Source organism: Sinocyclocheilus anshuiensis, unplaced genomic scaffold (assembly GCF_001515605.1).
Source record: "Sinocyclocheilus anshuiensis isolate Anshui unplaced genomic scaffold, SAMN03320099.WGS_v1.1 scaffold660, whole genome shotgun sequence".
NCBI lineage: Eukaryota > Metazoa > Chordata > Actinopteri > Cypriniformes > Cyprinidae > Sinocyclocheilus > Sinocyclocheilus anshuiensis.
The window spans coordinates 342,307-360,413 of record NW_015557099.1 but is presented as its reverse complement, the minus strand read 5'-3'; the positions used below and the strand labels follow the sequence as shown (position 1 = coordinate 360,413).

At 36.9% G+C, this 18,107-nt stretch overlaps 2 protein-coding genes across 5 annotated transcripts in view; one reads left to right on the top strand and one right to left on the bottom strand.

Annotated features, from left to right (window-relative positions):
- Positions 1-2,612: 2,612 nt before the first annotated feature.
- On the bottom strand, positions 2,613-13,576 carry LOC107677493 (zinc finger matrin-type protein 3-like). Its single transcript, XM_016472414.1, has 6 exons — positions 13,212-13,576; positions 8,843-9,198; positions 8,410-8,556; positions 6,749-6,915; positions 5,232-5,326; positions 2,613-3,969 (listed from the first exon to the last, which is right to left on the bottom strand). Exons 1-6 carry the CDS (start codon positions 13,327-13,329, stop codon positions 3,761-3,763), a joined length of 1,092 nt encoding a protein of 363 aa, XP_016327900.1. The 5' UTR covers positions 13,330-13,576; the 3' UTR covers positions 2,613-3,760.
- Positions 13,577-14,274: 698 nt separating this feature from the next.
- Positions 14,275-18,107, top strand: part of LOC107677508 (phosphatidylinositol 4,5-bisphosphate 3-kinase catalytic subunit alpha isoform) — a 19,221-nt gene continuing 15,388 nt past the window's right edge. The window contains exons 1-3 of one of the 4 annotated variants that reach the window (XM_016472435.1): positions 14,275-14,841; positions 15,734-15,835; positions 17,037-17,445. In XM_016472435.1, coding sequence (XP_016327921.1) covers positions 17,094-17,445 — 352 coding nt within the window. In that variant the 5' untranslated portion in view covers positions 14,275-14,841; positions 15,734-15,835; positions 17,037-17,093. Of the gene's footprint in view, positions 14,873-15,733; positions 15,836-17,036; positions 17,446-18,107 lie in introns of all 4 variants that reach the window. The other 3 variants (XM_016472433.1, XM_016472436.1, XM_016472434.1) reach the window with 3 other exon arrangements.

The following is an 18,107-nucleotide window of genomic DNA, read 5'->3' as shown; positions in this document are numbered from 1 at the left end:
ACATCTTTCCAATCACAGAGCACTTTATTTTGAGAGTTTTTGTTTTATTTGTATATGCCGTCAATTATAGTTCTTAGAAAGAAAATCAGAATCGGCAAAAATCGTTATCGGCAGGTCACACTTATAAAAAATCGGAAATCTTAATTGGCCAGGAAAATTGCAATCAGTGCATCTCTAATATAAAGCCAGTTTCATGGTTGCATATCGAGCCAGGGAATGAACTAAAATGTCCATGAGAAAGAGACAGAAAAAATTAATTACTACTTCTTGATCCCGGAAAGATATATTACAAACACACCCAGTATGTTGACAAAGTACTGAAAGACTTGTTTTTTTTAATTAAATTTATTAATACATTATATTGCATTCAAAATTTTAGTTCCAGGGCTTTTTACAATAAAGTTAAAATGTTCTTTCATCTGTACTGTACATTCAAGACACTGAACCACTGTTTAATGGGGAAAAAGGAAGAAGTCAGATAAATATCACATCGTCTGTATTGCACTCAGACCTGAAAAGGCAACCATTATATAAGAACATGTCTTCAAAAGGCACTACAGCTAGATTTTATTTCGATGTACCTCAAAATAAAATGCTTCTGCTAATCCTTTAGAAAACATTTGTGAAATACGACTCTCAGTGTAAATTAAAACAGAGGTATTTATTGATGGGAAAAATCGTGATTGGCTTGAAGGGAGTAGACTACTGGGATTTTCCCTTGGGGGGAGATCCTAGTGTCCCTGCTGGCATCCTTTGGAAAGGTCTGTTTCCAGATAGGGTCACAACTTCCTGACTGCACAAAACACAAAACAGGATATGGCTTGCCTCTGGTGAACCTCTGGGAGCAAATACAATGGCTACCAGTAGAAAACACCACCACAGTTTTTTTTTTTTTTTATAGCTGTAGTGCTCATGTGGGATAATGCAGGTTCTAGTCTGGCCTACAACATGTTCTGACCCCATTCCCTCTTCTCTAATTATTCCTCTTGCCTTTCTGCTGTATTTGTCCACTGCAAGTGGCAAAACCACAAATTATTTCTACCATCAAATCATCAAACAGATGATCAGTGGTGCATTTTATGGAATAATCTGCACTATGAACATGTTAGAATAACATTTAACATGTTTAAAATACAAAGTCATCTTTTTAAAATTTCTATCAATATATACATATAAAACATCTCACCACATTTATATAAAAAGCTTGACATAAATGGCCAGTATTTGAATACGCAAAACATTACTTGTTATGCCAGACTGTAAGTCCCTCCTACTGGAAACATATTCAAAGCAGAACAACATGAAATGTTCAACATCACAGTTGAGTAGGCTCAGAGGCACATTTAAGATGACTTCACCGCTCCACTGAGTCCATTAGTCCGTCAAGCGCTCCCTTAAGTCCCTTATGATGATTCCCACTGTAAACATTTGATTTGAATGAACATAGATGCCTGTGTAATAATATATAGCATGACTTGACTTATTACAATACTCTCTTTTCAATTCAGTTCTGCAATGGTCCTTTTCTTGCAGCGCAATCATCCTCTTAATATGTACAAGCAGCAATAATTTCATGCAGAAATAATACTAAATCAGAAAAGAATTACAATTCCAAACATTTAGTGACAATGGACTGCAACTCTGAAGAGTGGTTTTATAGCTTATTTAAGGAGTTATTGAGAGCAACAAAACAAACAGACAGAGTAAAACTGGGTCACTTCTTCTGTTCATAATATTGTAAATGTCTTATATAAAATATTTATAGCATTTTAAGTGATAAAATCGGGGAAGGGTGATGTTTATGCATAAAATCATGCAGCCATGAACAAACAACATAAAGCATCTACAATTTTGAACAGCTCCTACTTGTTCCAATGTAACTGTTTAAAGAAATAGTTCACCTAAAAATTAAAATTAGCTGAAAATGTACTCACTCTCAGGACATTTAAGATATAGATGAGTTTGTTTCTTCTTCTGAATAAATTTGGAGAAATGTAGCATTGCATCACTTCCTCACTAATGGATCCTTTGGAGTGAATGGGTGCCGTCAGAATGAGAGTCCAAACAGCTGATAAAAGCATCACAATAATCCACAAGTAATCCACACTACTCCAGTCCATCGATTAACATTTAGTGAAGTGAAAAGCTGTGCGTTTGTAACAAACAAATCCATTATTAAAATATTTTAAACTTAATTTACAGCTATATATAATCTCTATTCATAATATTGCTTTCTCTAATGAAAAAAGTGGTCTTGTCTGAGAAATATGCACAGATCAAGCACCGTTTACAAGCAAAAACGGAACACATTACAGATGTAAAATTAGACTTTAATGTGACAGGGCAACAGGGGATGGATTTTTTCATTGTAGGAAACGTTATTATGGATTATGGACTCATATTTTGGCCAGAAGCGATGGTTTTAAGTTAAAATTCCTTAATGATGGGTTTATTTCTTACAAGCATGCAGCTTTTCACTTCACAAGACATTAACTGATGGACTGGAGTCATGTGGATTATTGTGATGTTTTTATCAGCTGTTTGGACTCTCATTCTGACGGCACCCATTCACTGCAGAGGACCCACCGGTGAGCAAGTGATGGCATGCTAAATTTCTCCAAATCTGTTCTGATGAAGACACAAATTCATCTAAAATTGAGTCAAATTTCAGAAAATTTTCATCCTGAATTTACTGGTTCCTCAGTAAACATTGGAGATAAAATAATAAAATAGATAAGCTTTTCTCAGATAAGCTTTGGTAGGTTAACGTGTCAGAGGGTTGTGATTGAGGTAGGGGGCATGGGCGGCACGGACCTTATTAAAAATAGCCATGTTTTCCATTTCTCCCTTTAGTGTGGGGAGAGATTCTCTAGGGATAATCCAAGATAAAAAATTAACAACAATCACCCAAATAATTTCGCACTGAAGCATGCTGGTTAACAATATCAGATGTACACCCCGAAATAGACCAAATCTCCCACTACATCTAGTAAACATGTGCAAAGCCAGACGGACGTAGATCTATTGTCATCGCTTTCATAGTACATTCAGCAGGCACGCTGTGGATTCTCTTGGGAATGCAGTCTCTAATCTGATCGGCAGAACGGCGGCGTGCGTTCTGTAGCTCCTGAAGAAACACAGTGAATCTACGGCTCAGAGTGAGTAGGATTGCCACTTCTGCTTGTTTAGGAAACTAATTGCTGCTAGATTTGTCCCTTTTTGAGGCATCAACTTCACGCAAAAACAGCTGAGAAAAAAATACTTACACTTATTACCTCTCCAAAGCACGTTAGAGGTGATGTTAGACATTAGAATTAAATAAAATGCTACATATACATAAATACAGAAAGTATTGTTTTGTATTATACTGAAAGTATAATCCAGAGCAGTATATTCTAATATTTGTGTACTTACTCATAAGATGATTTAGGATAAGAATTTAGTACTTTCACGTTAATTATGAATTATAATTATTTGCCAGTTGATCCTAAATCTGTGCTTATGAGCGTTTGAAACGTTCTGTTAGATATCTCTTATATATCCCTTAAATAAAGTTTCCTAAAACGTCCATGCCACCAATTAATGGTCTGTCTGGCACAAAATAAACTTTTTCTGTGTGTGCGAATTTTAGCTCATAAAGTACTTCTAGAATAGCACAATTACAAACGTCATCTTTCATTTTAAAACCAAAGTGGCTACTTCAAGAATTGCAAGATTAATTCTTGAGGATCTGGGAATCACTGATCACTTCGGCTGCTTCTTAAGTGTATCCCAGATTCTCCATCTCGCTACGGTAGCGTTGCTCGGACACTCTGCTTTTATGCTGCTTGCTCTCCAGGTGCAGGCGAAACTCCGCTTCCTCACTGGCACCCGAGTTACACATCGAGCAATAGAACTGCCCGCTGGGTGTGACGCACATCGCAAGGTCTCGTGGGATACGCTGCCTCGGCCGTGGGTTGTAGTAAGGGCCTGAAACAGCACAGGAAACATTTCAGGTCATGTGAATGAATGAAACGTCAAATAAATGGCTACATGACTAAGCAGATATTACAAGGTGATGAAATACACGTTGAAATGCAAAGTCACGCTGACTGGGGTTTATGTGCTAATTTTCACCAAAAAAATTAATTATTATTATTATTTTTTTTTAGAAGAAGTTAATACTTCTATTCAGCAAAGATGCATTTATACCAGGTTCACACTGCATGATTTTATCCCCAATTTTCATATTCTTCTTTTTAAATTTTTTAAGGCAAATCAGTGTATAGACAATTTGAATTGCAAGCTTTTTGCATAAAAAAAAAAAAACAAGCATGTTTCAATCATACAAAACCTATTAGGTTGGAAAATCACCATACTTAATTAATACATGCATAATTCAGAAGTGAACTGAAAATGCTTTTTAAACTCCAGTTCACTTCCTGAATCTGAAATGAACTGAAGTAAGCAAGATGCAAATTATAATTAGAATTTCGATTTAAGTACATTTTAAGAAGTTTATGTAACTCCAAGTACCACAGATAGAAATGTATATTACTTAATTTATATATTTAAGCTCATTTATTTTTTCAACTCTGGCACACACACTTTGTGGCTCATCATGTGTATATTCTGCTGCACATTATAAGAGCAGATGACCCTCACCCGAGGGAAACATCAGTGCATCTCAGTGTAGAGCGATACACTTGTTTAGCAAATGCACATTTGAAAGTTAGAGTCTAAAAAGCATTGTTAACTAACAGACATATTATTTTGAAAAAGCATTTATTTAGTTCTTTTTCCAGTTGATAAAACAATATCACATGCAAAGCTAACGGCTTCACTTATAGAATGCAATAGCGTGTGTTTTTGTGCGTATGTGAGCACAGGAGCGCGGTGCAATGGGGGGCATGTGTGTGACTGAGATCTGCCATCGTGTGGGTGACGTTCGTGAGCCCGGGCTGACGTGGGGTGGAGTATCGGCTTACATAGATCAAAGCCTTGGCGTCTGGCCTGCATTTAGCGAGACTAGCACATCGAGCTACATTAGCACAGGCTGGCAAACTAACACGCGCAGCTGCCAAGCGCTCTGCTGCCAAAGCACTGATCGCAAATGGAGGTTTTGCACCACAGCCTGGACCACTGGGCAGAAAACAGAACCCGAGGGATAGTCTCAGGGCAAGATTAACATGATGGCAAAAATCTGTCTCTCTTAAACTATCGGTTGAGATCAATCTGTGTAGACAGAGTACCTGGCATGGCAGTATTGATATGAGCCCTACGGTTCTTCATTAATTGGTACTCGTATCCTTCTTTCCGTGGCCGTCTCTGAGTGTTGGACAAGTCTCTGGAAAACACATGATAAGAAAAGATGATTTACCACTTAGTATGGCTAAGAAATATGTCTTATATTTTTCAGCCTTTTGATGATATTATATGCCTTTATATTTATGTAATTGCTATTATGTAATTTCTTATATAAACATTTGTTTCTGAGATGAATCAAAATATTTAAGTGAAATCATCTAAGCCAGAATAATCAAGTATTCACAGTATTATATTAAATAAATAAATAAAATAGTTATTATAATTTGTAATAATATTTCACAATATTATAGAATATTTGATTTAAGGAACACAAAGAAGAATTAGGAATCGTTTTCATGTATATTCTCAAATATAACAATACAATTTTAGAATACTGCTGCAAAACCTACAAAAAATATTTACTAAAATATTTGAATATATGGACAAATTACATGTACTGTATATCCACAAATAAGTGCCTCATTCATTCAAATATAACAATGCAATATAACAATATTGCTGCAAAATAGCAATATTTACCTGTAAAAATATTTTCTACAAATTTAAAAAAATGAATAAATCGAAAAATGCTATACAAAAACTTCTGTGACCATTTAAATGATGATGCAAATGCACAGTTTGAACTGATTTATGGAAAGGAATCAAACTTGCTAAGTTTTTTTAAATGTAAATTTAAAATCAATATTAAAACACTCTCATGCTTGCAAGTAACAAAGCAAGAACAGATCAAGAAATTATTCAAATAACAAATATATATTATAAAGAATAATAAAATATCTAAATTAAGGTATATTTTAATTTAATGACACACTCGCATAAAAATATTCTAAAACATTTTTAGTGGTCAAATAAAAAGCAAGCATTTCCATCTCTAAGATATTCAAGAATAAATATATCACCAGCAAAATCACTGTGGATGTCATACATTTTCATCCAGCCCTACTGCTTATAGTCTGCAGTACCTAGAACAATGATATTGGTACTTTTTGTCTTATTTTTAATCAATAATTAAGCTTATTTGTTTTGTTTTGAATTACTTAGAGGGAGGGATTCAAACGTAGCTTAACTAGCCATAGTCATGTTTTCTCAGATACAATCAGACGTTTGGAGTGCAATAGGATGTATCTTCCTGTGTTTGTTATCAGGACAGCCCAACAGTGGCATTAAAACGAGTGCCCCACTTATCAATGCAAAAACAGCTTGAAGATAAAGCTAACAGGAAAAACTTCTTTCTCCATGCAAAACTTCCTACTAGTTGATGCATAATGTGTACGTGGATTTCCTTGTTGTCAAGATTTGAGGCTGAAATTCATATGAGTGTATGAGTTATGCAAACTGCATAACTGATGTCTCATTAAAAAAACACCGCCCTCAAACACGGAAGGATTTCCAACGTTTAACGGCTGTTTTATCTGGGAGCGCGTGGGTGTGACAGACTCACAAGGACGTGGCGTTCTGCTGTGCCTCGGCCAGCCGCAGTCTTTTGGCGTGGTTCTTGCCCTGATAGTGTGCCTGGGCCACAGCGGGGGAGCTGAAGGAAGCGTCACATAGCTTGCAGTAGTCATTTTCCGTGGCCAGTATGACTCTGCTAGCGCCCTTAGAAAGTGGCTGCAGACGGGACAATGACAGTAGAGCTTTTAGAAAGAGTAGAGCGATGAAAGGTGTGCGTCTACAGGGACGTCTCTGATTACTATCACAAATATATTCCCAGATAAGGCTGGACGATAAAACAACCAATATCTAAAATATCTTGATCATTTTAAGCTTTTTGATGATATGCAATATATGTAGCAGTGTATATAAACAACCATTCAAATGTTTGAGCTCAGTTAGATTTGTTCTTTTCTATGAAAGAAATTAATAATTTGAACATTGATAATAATAATTGTTTATTGAGCACCAAATCAGCATTTTAGAATGGTTTCTGAAGGATGAGAGCAGTGAAGAGTAATGATGCTGAAAATTGAGCTTTGCATCACAGGAATAAATTACATTTAAAACATATATTCAAATAGAAAACAATTATTTTAAATTGTAATAATATTTCACAATATCACTGTTTTACTGTATTTTAATCAAATAAATGCAACCTTGGTGAGCATTAGAGACTTCTTTCAAAAACATTAAAAAAATTTTACAGACCCCAAATTTTTCTGAGATGATGCAAATTAATTGCTGAATCAGTTCATCAAAATGGACAGTTTGAAATTCATGGAAATAATCAAATTTACAAATTCTAATGTTATTTTTGTGGTGTTTATTTTAAAGATGTGACTACGACAAAACAACAAGAACAATCAAAAACTTAAGTTTCAAAAACTCTTCATCTGCCATGATGAAAAACAGGTACAGTGTACTTCCGCGCCCAAAATTAAATTAATTGATTGAGCCTATTTTATTATGAATGCATTCCAGGTCGTTTTTTTTCCCTTCGCTAACTTCCCCCCATCTCGCTGACTCGGATATACATCATTGCTTACGTTGCACTAGTGCCCACTACTGGCGAAACCCTTGCAATGGACTGAACTGGAACGACCGTAGCCCTTGATCACTTGGAATCCACTGTGGAGCGGATTTATTATTAACATTTTTTCCCTTACGAATTTGTTTAATGCAGCAAATATTTAAAAAATATATATATATCAAAGAGTTGTTTGGAGTGGGGGTAAATTAAACATGATCTGCGATGTTGTCACAATCACGTTTCATAGTGGTCTATGGAGCAGCCTGATGTGTACATATGAATTAGATTCACTTCCTCGGTCAAAACGGAGGTCTTGAGGGTCTGTCCATATAAACTTCCCTAGTTGGTGACTGGGATTCCCCTGAGGGGAAGTGCTTAGGGAAGTTTAGGCTAATTCGACACTCCAATAGTTTGCGATTACTTTTGATGCCACAAGTGGCACATGAAGAATAACGCAAGACAAAGAAATATCGCTAAACTAGTCTATTGACATGCATTCACAATGTTGTTAGAAAAATCACTGCAAATAAATTTTAAATAATTAAACACATATCGTCTAGCCCTATTTGCAGACAGTCTGTAGAAAAAAAAAACACACTTGCTCGGACAGAAATGCACCAGATAAGAGTCATAAGTACCTGGCTGGCAGTCACATTTGCAGAATCTGTGGGTGGAGTTGCTGAGGGTTGCTGGGAAACGGGCTCTACTACCTCTGGTATTCTAATTGGAGGTGGCTGCTGGCTACCAGCATAAAAATTGCGCAGCTTCTTACTGTGGTTTTTCCCCTATAGACAAAACAAGACTTGATTACATGCTTTCTTCTTCGTTGCAACAAAGATTTAAACCAATACTCAGGCTCTCAAGAAAAACAACTAACTGAAAGAAACCAAAACTGAAAGTAAAATCTCCTAAACATACAGTATCAATCAAGACAAACTATTATTTTGGTGTCATCAGGCATTGTGCAGTCCAAAACCACTTTGTTGACATAAACAGAATGTGAAATCATTCACTATTCTCTTATCATATTATTTACATACCTCATGGACCATAACATGAGTTTTAGATTACCTGATAATGTGCCTGAGCCTGCTGGGCAGAGTTGAGAGTGACGTTACAAAGCTTACAGTACAGAGGCTTGCAAAGCTCTTCCAGAGTGGCTTCCTGGTCAGCACCCACTGCCTTACCGTCTTCTTCGGGGGGCTTGGGACTGAGGACGGGGGGCACTGGGATGGGTGGGTTGGGCGGCAACTGGAGGTGAGGTGGCGGCTTTATGGCTAGAGGAGAGCAGTGTGGGAACCGCAAGGGGTCCGGCGACATCATCATCGGTGGAGGACTGAGGTTCTGGGTCGGGGTCATGGCCCGGAAGGGCTGAGGTGGCTGCTGACATATCAAACTAAGAGGTGGTTTTAGAACGGTATCTGGACCTGGAAAGCCAAATGAAAGCAAAATTAATTTAGGTGTCAGAGTGAGTAAATACACTTTTAAGGGCCTTACACACAGAATGCATTCTAGCATTTTTTGTTCCAAAGCTCTGCCTCTTATGTTTTTAAATAGGAAAACGCATTGGGCTCTTAAAGGTGACATATCATCTGACTTTTTCTGTGTTTAAGTGCAATAATCGGGTCCCCGGTGCATCTACCAACCCAGAAAACATGAAAAAGAACAACCCAGTAATTTTCTTTGGTAAGCCTTTCTCTGCAAGTGCAAAAAAAATGAGCTGCTGAGATTTTGCTCCCCTCTTGACGTAGCAAGGGGATCTTATTATAATATTATTGCCTCTTAATCTGCAAGTTTTCACCCACGGCGCCGCCATAGTGTTTTCACAAGCGACACCGGTGTACCAGTTCTGATGCAATGGTGAAAGTTCAAGCATAGCATGCTAACTGTTCTGTCTTTGGCTGCACTGACGAGCACAGAACTCTATTTAGAGTCCCAGCCTCAGAGGAGATAAGAGAGCAGTGATTTATTGATTTATTTACTGTATATTATGCTGCTGCCACACAGATCTGATATAAACATGCAATTTCTTTCCCAGCTGTTTACCTTCACAGACATAACCGACTGTTTTTGTAACTCGTGTGTGTTTTTAACAAACTTGTGTGTATTTGACAGTTTAAGCGCAGTAAGACACGAAAGAGAACTTAGTTTAGTACTCACAGAGAGACATGCATTAAAACAGCATGTTTCTGCTTCCACTCAAAATAGGCATGTTCAAAATGATATAATAAATTATCTGTGGGGTATTTTGAGCTGAAACGTTAGACACATTCTGGGGACACCTGAGACTTATATTACACATTGTCTTTATTGACTTATATTACATAGGTCTCCTTTAAAAATATAGGTTCCAAAAGGGAACTGTGCCATAGAAGAACAATTTTTGATTCCTTCTGTGCAGTGGAAAGTTTCCATGGGTGTAAAAGTTTCTTCATGGAGCCATAGAGGCCAATAGAGAAATGTTATTTTTGTGAAGAATGAAGGATGAGATCTTGCTAATATCTCAATTTGTTCTCACAGCTGTGAGATTAAATGTAGAGAAAACAAAAGGCTTTTGTCTCCTGCTTCTTAGGTGATTCTTCTGAGAAAAAGACTCCAGTACTCTCACATGTCTCTTCTAGTGTTTCAGAAGAGATCTCAATGTTTTCATGATACCAAAGTCTGAAATCAAAAGTCAGATATTTAAATACGAACTCAAACAATTTCCAACACATTCCTTCAAAACCAAAAGTTCAGAGCTGTCCACATTGTTTTTTTTTTTTACATCTACATTCCTAAATATTTAAGTGAAACATAATAGAGCTCCCCTGCTACATAAAACAGTGATGTAAAAGCCAAATATTAGTACTGCAAATGATTCATTTTAATAATAGAGTGGATATATGAGTGAAAGAGTGAATCTTTGTCGTATAGCCTCCTGCAGATGTGATTAGGCCTGACTCCTGCCTCCTGAACTCAGCACATGTTTGGTGCTTCGGCAGATCTGAGGCTGAGCAAGTGGGGGGGTTGGAGAGTCAGCTGTTTCGTGGCTGTGTGATATTTCCAGTGTATCAGTTTAGTTCCGATGGGATCATGACAACAATGATTCAGCCGACTAAAATAGACATAAGAATGCGCCAAATGGCTCTGTTTCCGGTTGCTTGGACGTTGGCAGCATTGGAAGGCCCTTCTTGGAATTCTTAAATACCCCAACGTTTATATCCATAAACGGAGCTGTTAATGTATTTCCATTTTAAATGTTTATTTTCAATATAAATTGTTCCTATCAGGTCTCAAATGCTCTCCTTATCCCCCGTTGTTTGGTCAAGTTAGTCCCATCCCCAAATTGTCACAATTGTTGGTTTAGTCAAAGTCTGATCGTTTAAACAAACAGAAGAACTGTGCAATTATTTGAAAAAAAAAAAATTTCAGGTGTTCTATTGTGCTATGAGGTATTTTACTCACTCTCTGGCCAGTCAAGATATAGATGAAGATGATGTATATTTGTTTCTTCAAGGAAACAGCTTTGGAATAATTCAATTTATAATTCATTAACTCACCAAATGATCCTCTGCAGTGAATGGGTGCCGTCAGAATCAGCTGATAAATGCATCACAATAATCCACACCACTCCAGTCCATCAATAAAAGTCTTGTGAAATTCCAGTCCTAATCCATAATGATGCTTCCTCCGATGAAAAAGTCCATCCACTGTTGTCCTCTCACATGAAAGTCCACCCACATATTTGTTTAGAGCTGTTTTGGGTTATAAACAGTGCTTGATCTGTGCATATTTCTCTCCTGATTTAGACAAGACGACTCCCCATTCACTGCAGAGGATCCACTGGAGGGCAAGTGATATAATACTAAATTAATGAAGAAACAAACTCATCTCCATCTTTAATGGTCTGAAAGTAAGTTAATTTAGAGTACATTTTCATTTGTGGGTGAACTATTCCATTAGAAAACTGGACTGTGGTTGCTTTTCATTGGTCATGCATTGGTCTGGCTATAAAAAAGAATAACTTATGAACTTGCAGTCTTACTTGTAGTTGTCTCTGCATAATCATTTACACTATTACAAAAAATTCAGTAGCCTACCCTTTTATATTCCTCTTCTTTTGACCTGAAAACAAACCTGATATCTCTTGGTCATCAGAGAATACAAGCCTAGAAATAGGTCTAAGTAGAACCCACAGTCCCAATTCAAGGTCAGGGACAAATACCTGCTCTCTCCATTCGGATTAAATCCACTGTTTTTTTGGAAGCAATGCAAAGTTTAGTTCGAGCACGACATCAAACATCTGCTCTTTCATCAGGACAAGGAACAAAGATTTTTAGATTTAGGGAGGATTGTTCTCGATGGGCATCTATAATGCAAGGTATGCAGGGCACATGAGAAGGTAAAGCAGTACTATCACTTGATGCTCCAGGTTGTTTTACACCACTCACTGCTGCAAAACACTACTAAGCTGTTTGTGCATTGTACAGTTGTTCTTTGACGGCATCAATTATTGAGAGCAGAATAAATGCATTACATGCACGGTTGCTCTCTGTGCACATTTGCAATGTTTATTACGATTACACATTTCATCCTTCTGTTTTGGCAGATGCATTTCAGTACTTTTATCAGAGCTGTACGGTGTCTCACTGTCTACTTCATCCATGATTTGCAGAAACAGTGCTATCATGTAAAATAAATAAAAAATTTGCATTTTTATGTCCCGTATGGCCTTTTTAATTAGATGTCACATGAATCAACTGCCAAGGAGTCCTCTTAAATAAAACCCACAGTAGTAACCTTGTGTTTTCTGAGGACATGGACTGCAAATTGTGACATTATGGACTCTTACTGGGACGTTTAGCCAAAAATCATCAATTACCTTAAATGTCCCTTCATATATTTATTGGTTTCATATGTAATCTAGACTAAAATGTGACAATGAACATGTGCAGAACCTACCAGATACCTCACTCAACTTGCCTCATACTTTATTCTGCATAATTTTCCATTTAATAAAAAAAACGTATTATTAGTCCACTCTCTGTGAAAAGGTATAATTTTAAAAAGCTTGTATGCATTATTTTTTTTACTTGATCTAATGCAACCACATATCATCCATGCAGAGCTTAAGCAACATATCATCATATAATAGAAACAGAGTGGCATACAATATAAAAGGAGTACCTGAAGAATTTCAGTGAGATTTGAAATTTGAAAAAACATTTGATGTGCCATGGTCCTTTGGCAATGCAGATAGGGATTTCCATTCTCAAACTGTCAGTGGTTAGTCTGACATCAAGGCCCTTCTTCTCATAAATCTTTCCATTATTTAAAAATAAAGATCGGTCCCTAATAAACTCCTATTTCAGACCATTGCAGTGCAGAGCAAATTTGATGCAGAGCATCAGTTATAACGCAATGCACTGAAAATCATTTCGAAAACATTGCCCTATCTTACCTGTCATCCGAGGGAAATAATGGCTGCAGTCTCCATAGTTTACAGGCTGAGAGGTGTAGATATCGCAATAGCCAGCACTTGGATAAAAAGCATCCCTGTTCTTTACATTCATCGCCATCTTCCCTGCATCCTTCCAAGCTCTCTCTGGTGCTCAACTTCTTCCAGCTAGACGTGCGTCGCATGCTTCAAACGTGCAGCAGGGGGGTGTTTTCAGTCGCATACGGATTCAAAAACACTAGAAATACGTGGAAAATGTTGTATAAATCAGGCAGAGGGAGATCTGAATTATGATAACACATGCATTGGAAAACCGTATTCGTAATCATAATTCCAGTGGTCGGAAATATAGTGCAATTTGAATTAACGTCTCCCTCAGCCTAGTTGGTACAGTCCATCTCCTATCGAAGCGAGAATCTGATTGACGATTCAGCAGCACGCGCAAAGAGAGGATGCGCGAGGCTGTGACTTGACAAACGGTGTGTGAAGTAGTCTACTTGAGTTAGTGTATACATTTGTACTTTCCGCGAGTAGTACTGAATTTGACTCGGCTTAATTTCCAAGGCTACTTTATGCTCCTTAAAAATCAATTTCGACGTTCAAACTACAAAGTAAATATTTATTGGAATAATCAACAATAAATCGAGATGACATATTGTACAATTAATTGGGGAAACTTATTCAAGTATGTGACAATTTTATGCAAGTATGTTTTGGCAAGATCCTTGGCCATGACTTTTAACTGAGTTTGTCAGTCATTCATAATAATAATAAAAATACAGAGTATAATTTCTCTGTATTTTTACACTCATGGAAAGAAATAAAAGCATAGTACTGTCAATAAACAAACCATCTATTGTAATTATAAATCTATTATTAAATATGCAACCATCCAGATCTAAATTAGTACGGATTAAATAAAAACAAACTGTGTGTCTGTAAAGACAACGATGAAGAAAATTGCGTATGCGGTCTAATTTATTAATAATTTAATATTTTAACAATTTTTCTATTCATTCCCATTCACATTCAACATTCATTATTATTTATGCAATTGCAATTCTTGTGTGCCTGTAGCATCAAGCACACATTTTCGTGTATATATGCAGCTTATAAGCATACATTTGCAGTCTGAAGATGGTATAAAATTTCTAGGGCTTCCTGACAAGATTCACACTTATTTCGCTTGTTTAGCACGTGTTTGTTGAACATATGGCTATCCTATACCACAGTGGGATGATCGATTGGAAAAAGGAGTTCACTGGGTTTGTCATCCTGTCCCTCTCCCTCTTTAGCAGCCAGTCACCCTCCCTCTTACCTATCCGGCCACTTTGGTGCTTATTTATTCACAGGATCCTCCCTTATTCCATCGTGACAGCGTTCCTGACGATTTTTATCCAATCCATCGGATTTTGGACAGCATGTATTTCGTCTTTCTCCCTCAGTGATGAATGATTTGTGTGAAAACACTGCTCGCGATCCGCCGCCGCTGCTGCTGCTGCTGCTGTGATGATGGAGAGGCGGTGCGTGTCAGAGCGGGGCGGCTAGAGGCCCAGCAAAGCCCCGCGCTGGATTTACAGCCCTGAACGAGTGACTGAACACCAACAGCGGATTACCTCACAACAACTCGTCGGTACATACCCATATTAGCTATACACATAAACGTGAGATATTTGTTTATTAATTCATTGTTTGAATAACAACTCTGGTGGTCTTTTAAAAAATATGTGTCGTTTCAGAGTATAATCTAATGAAGCGTCTTTGGCGAGATATTACATTATATCTGAAAGTTATCGGGTTAGCTATAGCGGATTAGCCTAGCGGCTAGGTGGCTAAAGGAATCAATATCTTATTGTTTAAAGAAATAAACCGTCTTTAATGACTTAGTTACACGCCAACTGATATTTCTTTTTATTTTGGAGCTTTTAAACTCTGACAAATATAAATGGCAGTTTTCTTTTAGTTAGTATGTTTTGTCTGGGATTGCTAGCTGGCTAATTATGTCATGTATATGAGCTTTCCAAATGTGTTTCTGCTTTAATAAGATATATTACGTTTATAATATGTGTTTTAATGGATTAAAATATTTCAGTAAGTTCTTATTATAAATTTCAGTTTGTTTGTTTATGAAACATGTTTAGCGGTGTAGTAGTAAGCCGGTTTGTAGTCATATTAGTGCATGTTTCTGCTCTGTCATGATTCAGGTGTTTGTTTTGACTAGTGGTTTAAACTAACTTGAATACAACATTAAGTTATTGTAATAAACTTGACTTATGTATCTATAAATAGTTAATTGTAGCAAGTGGTTCTCTGTCATTGTGGCTTGGTCTATTCATATGCAAGAATGATAAACCTCTTAATCTTATTTTCTTCCCATCTCTGTCACTCTAAACACTGCTGTGGAGGTTTGTTGTGGTTGGTAGTGTTGGCATGGGTATGGGTCGAGTTGTTTTGGCTAAACTGAGCGAGCTGGTCCACTTTTTCCACTAGACACTGAATGTTTGTCCTTCTTGCTGTTTTCACAGTATAATTCAGTGGATCTGAAGAGAAGTTATAAATCAAGCAGATCAGATAGTCTGAACTATGATGGACATTTACTTTTACAAGTGGCCCTAACATCACACAAGGTAAGCAAAAATACCAAATCTTATGAAAATATTGATTCTTCTGTTTTTTGATTCTCCTTTTTTTTTTTTTTTTTACTGTGAAGAGATAAAAAATAAGCACTAAAAAGTGTGAAAGCATGAAGTGGTTACAACCGTGGCAGTACCAAGATTCACAAAGCTCTGTAATAAACATTTGCATGGTGTTTTACATGAATAAACTGGAAGAACTGCATAGGAGCATAGTCAGGACAAAAGATCTGACGTGTTCATCTCACATGGCCTAGTTTTAAAATCCAATAATTTCAGATCACACATTTACATGGTGAAAGATGCTGTTTGTCAGACGAGGGAATCGCTTTCAGCAGCCTTACACCCAGGAGATGCATAAGGGTGTCTTTTTGTTGGCACATGTTTGCAAGGGAAAACAAGTCATCCACTTCAGTATGAAGTGCCAAATGTTTTTGGCTCTATGTTGTGTGGAAATATCGCTCCTCTCTCACAGAGTGATACATTTCTGTCATTGCTCAGTGATGTTGGGTTGTACTGAACTTCCTGTAAGCATGTGCTTTTTATTAAGACTGATGTAAGTGATGTGACCGCATTAAATGACTCCGTTGTCTTCATGGTTTAGTACTAGTGTGTGTGTGTGTCTTTTAGGTACCATTCAAAAGTTTGGGGTTGGTAAGATATTTTTAAATGTTTTCTGAAAAAAAAAAAATAAATACAGTGAAAACAGTAATATTGTAAAAATATTATTACCGTTTTAAACAAGTTTTTTTTGTTGTAATATATTTTGAAATGTAATGTATTCCTGTGATACGAAGCTGAATTTTAAGCATCATTACTCCAGTCTTCAGTTTCACATGATCCTTCAGAAATCATTCTGCTCAAATTTATTTTCAATGTTGAAAACAGTTGTGCTGCTTAATATGTTTGTGGAAACATCTTACAGACCCCAAACTGGTAGAGTATAACACAGGTTAATGAGTAGCATCATCATTGTTACATTCAAGTTTATTTTGCTTGTTTGCGATCTGTGTTCCTGTTTGTTACTGACTTCGTCTCTCAAGACCTAATTTGTTTGTTGGGCATGCTGACTTGTTTATCTGAGGTGTAGTTTGCAATGCTGAACATTTTGTCTTATCTGTGGAGTTTATTAAAAACAGTGCATGATATCAGACATGTTGCCAAAACATACTTTATTCGTCCTGTTCCCCTTCAGGAGAAACAGAGGTTGGAGATTTTTTTTTCCTATTGAAGATTGTGAGGACTTTACATCATGCCTCCAAGACCCTCCTCGGGAGAACTATGGGGCATCCATTTGATGCCCCCCAGGATTCTGGTGGACTGTCTACTGCCCAATGGCATGATCCTGACACTAGAGTGCCTCCGGGAGGCCACTCTCATCACAATCAAACATGAACTGTTTAAGGAGGCTAGGAAGTACCCCCTGCACCACCTGCTGCAGGAGGAGACCTCCTATATTTTCGTCAGTGTAACGCAAGAGGCAGAGCGTGAGGAGTTCTACGATGAGACGAGAAGACTTTGCGACCTTCGGCTATTCCAGCCCTTCCTAAAGGTCATAGAACCTGTAGGGAACAGAGAGGAAAAAATCCTCAACAGAGAAATCGGTAAGACCACACATGGGCTGGTTTTTCCTTTATTTACTATATGCATATATGCATCACCTGAAACAACTTCAAAGCATTTCACATGAATTTAAAATCAGTAATGATGACAGATTTTTACAAATTTCCCTAAATCCCTATTTCTGAAAAATGTGCACTACCATTGAAAAGTTTAGAGTTGGCAACATTTTTATTAAATTGATCAAAATGACAGTAAAGACAATTATAATATTGCACATTTAAAATTAATGCTGTTCTTTTGAACTGTACAGACAATACAAAACAATACAAAAAATCAAACAATATAAAAATGTATCATGATTTCCACAAAAATATTAAGCAGCACAGCTGTTTGTAAAATTGATAGTAAGAAGAAATGTTTTTTGAGCAGCAAATCAGCATATTAGAATGATTTCTGAAGGATCATGTGACACTGAAGACTGATGTAATGATGCTGAAATAAATTACTTTTTAATATAAAAAAACAGTTATTAGTTGTTTTAAATTGTAATGATATTCACAATATTACAGTTTTACTGTATTTGTAATACTGTATTTTTACTGACCCTAAACTTTAAATAATAGTGTATTTGATTCAGAAGGTTTTGCTCTCTTCTGATGCTGTTCTAAGATGGTGGTTTTTTTTTTTGTGTGTGTGTGTGTGT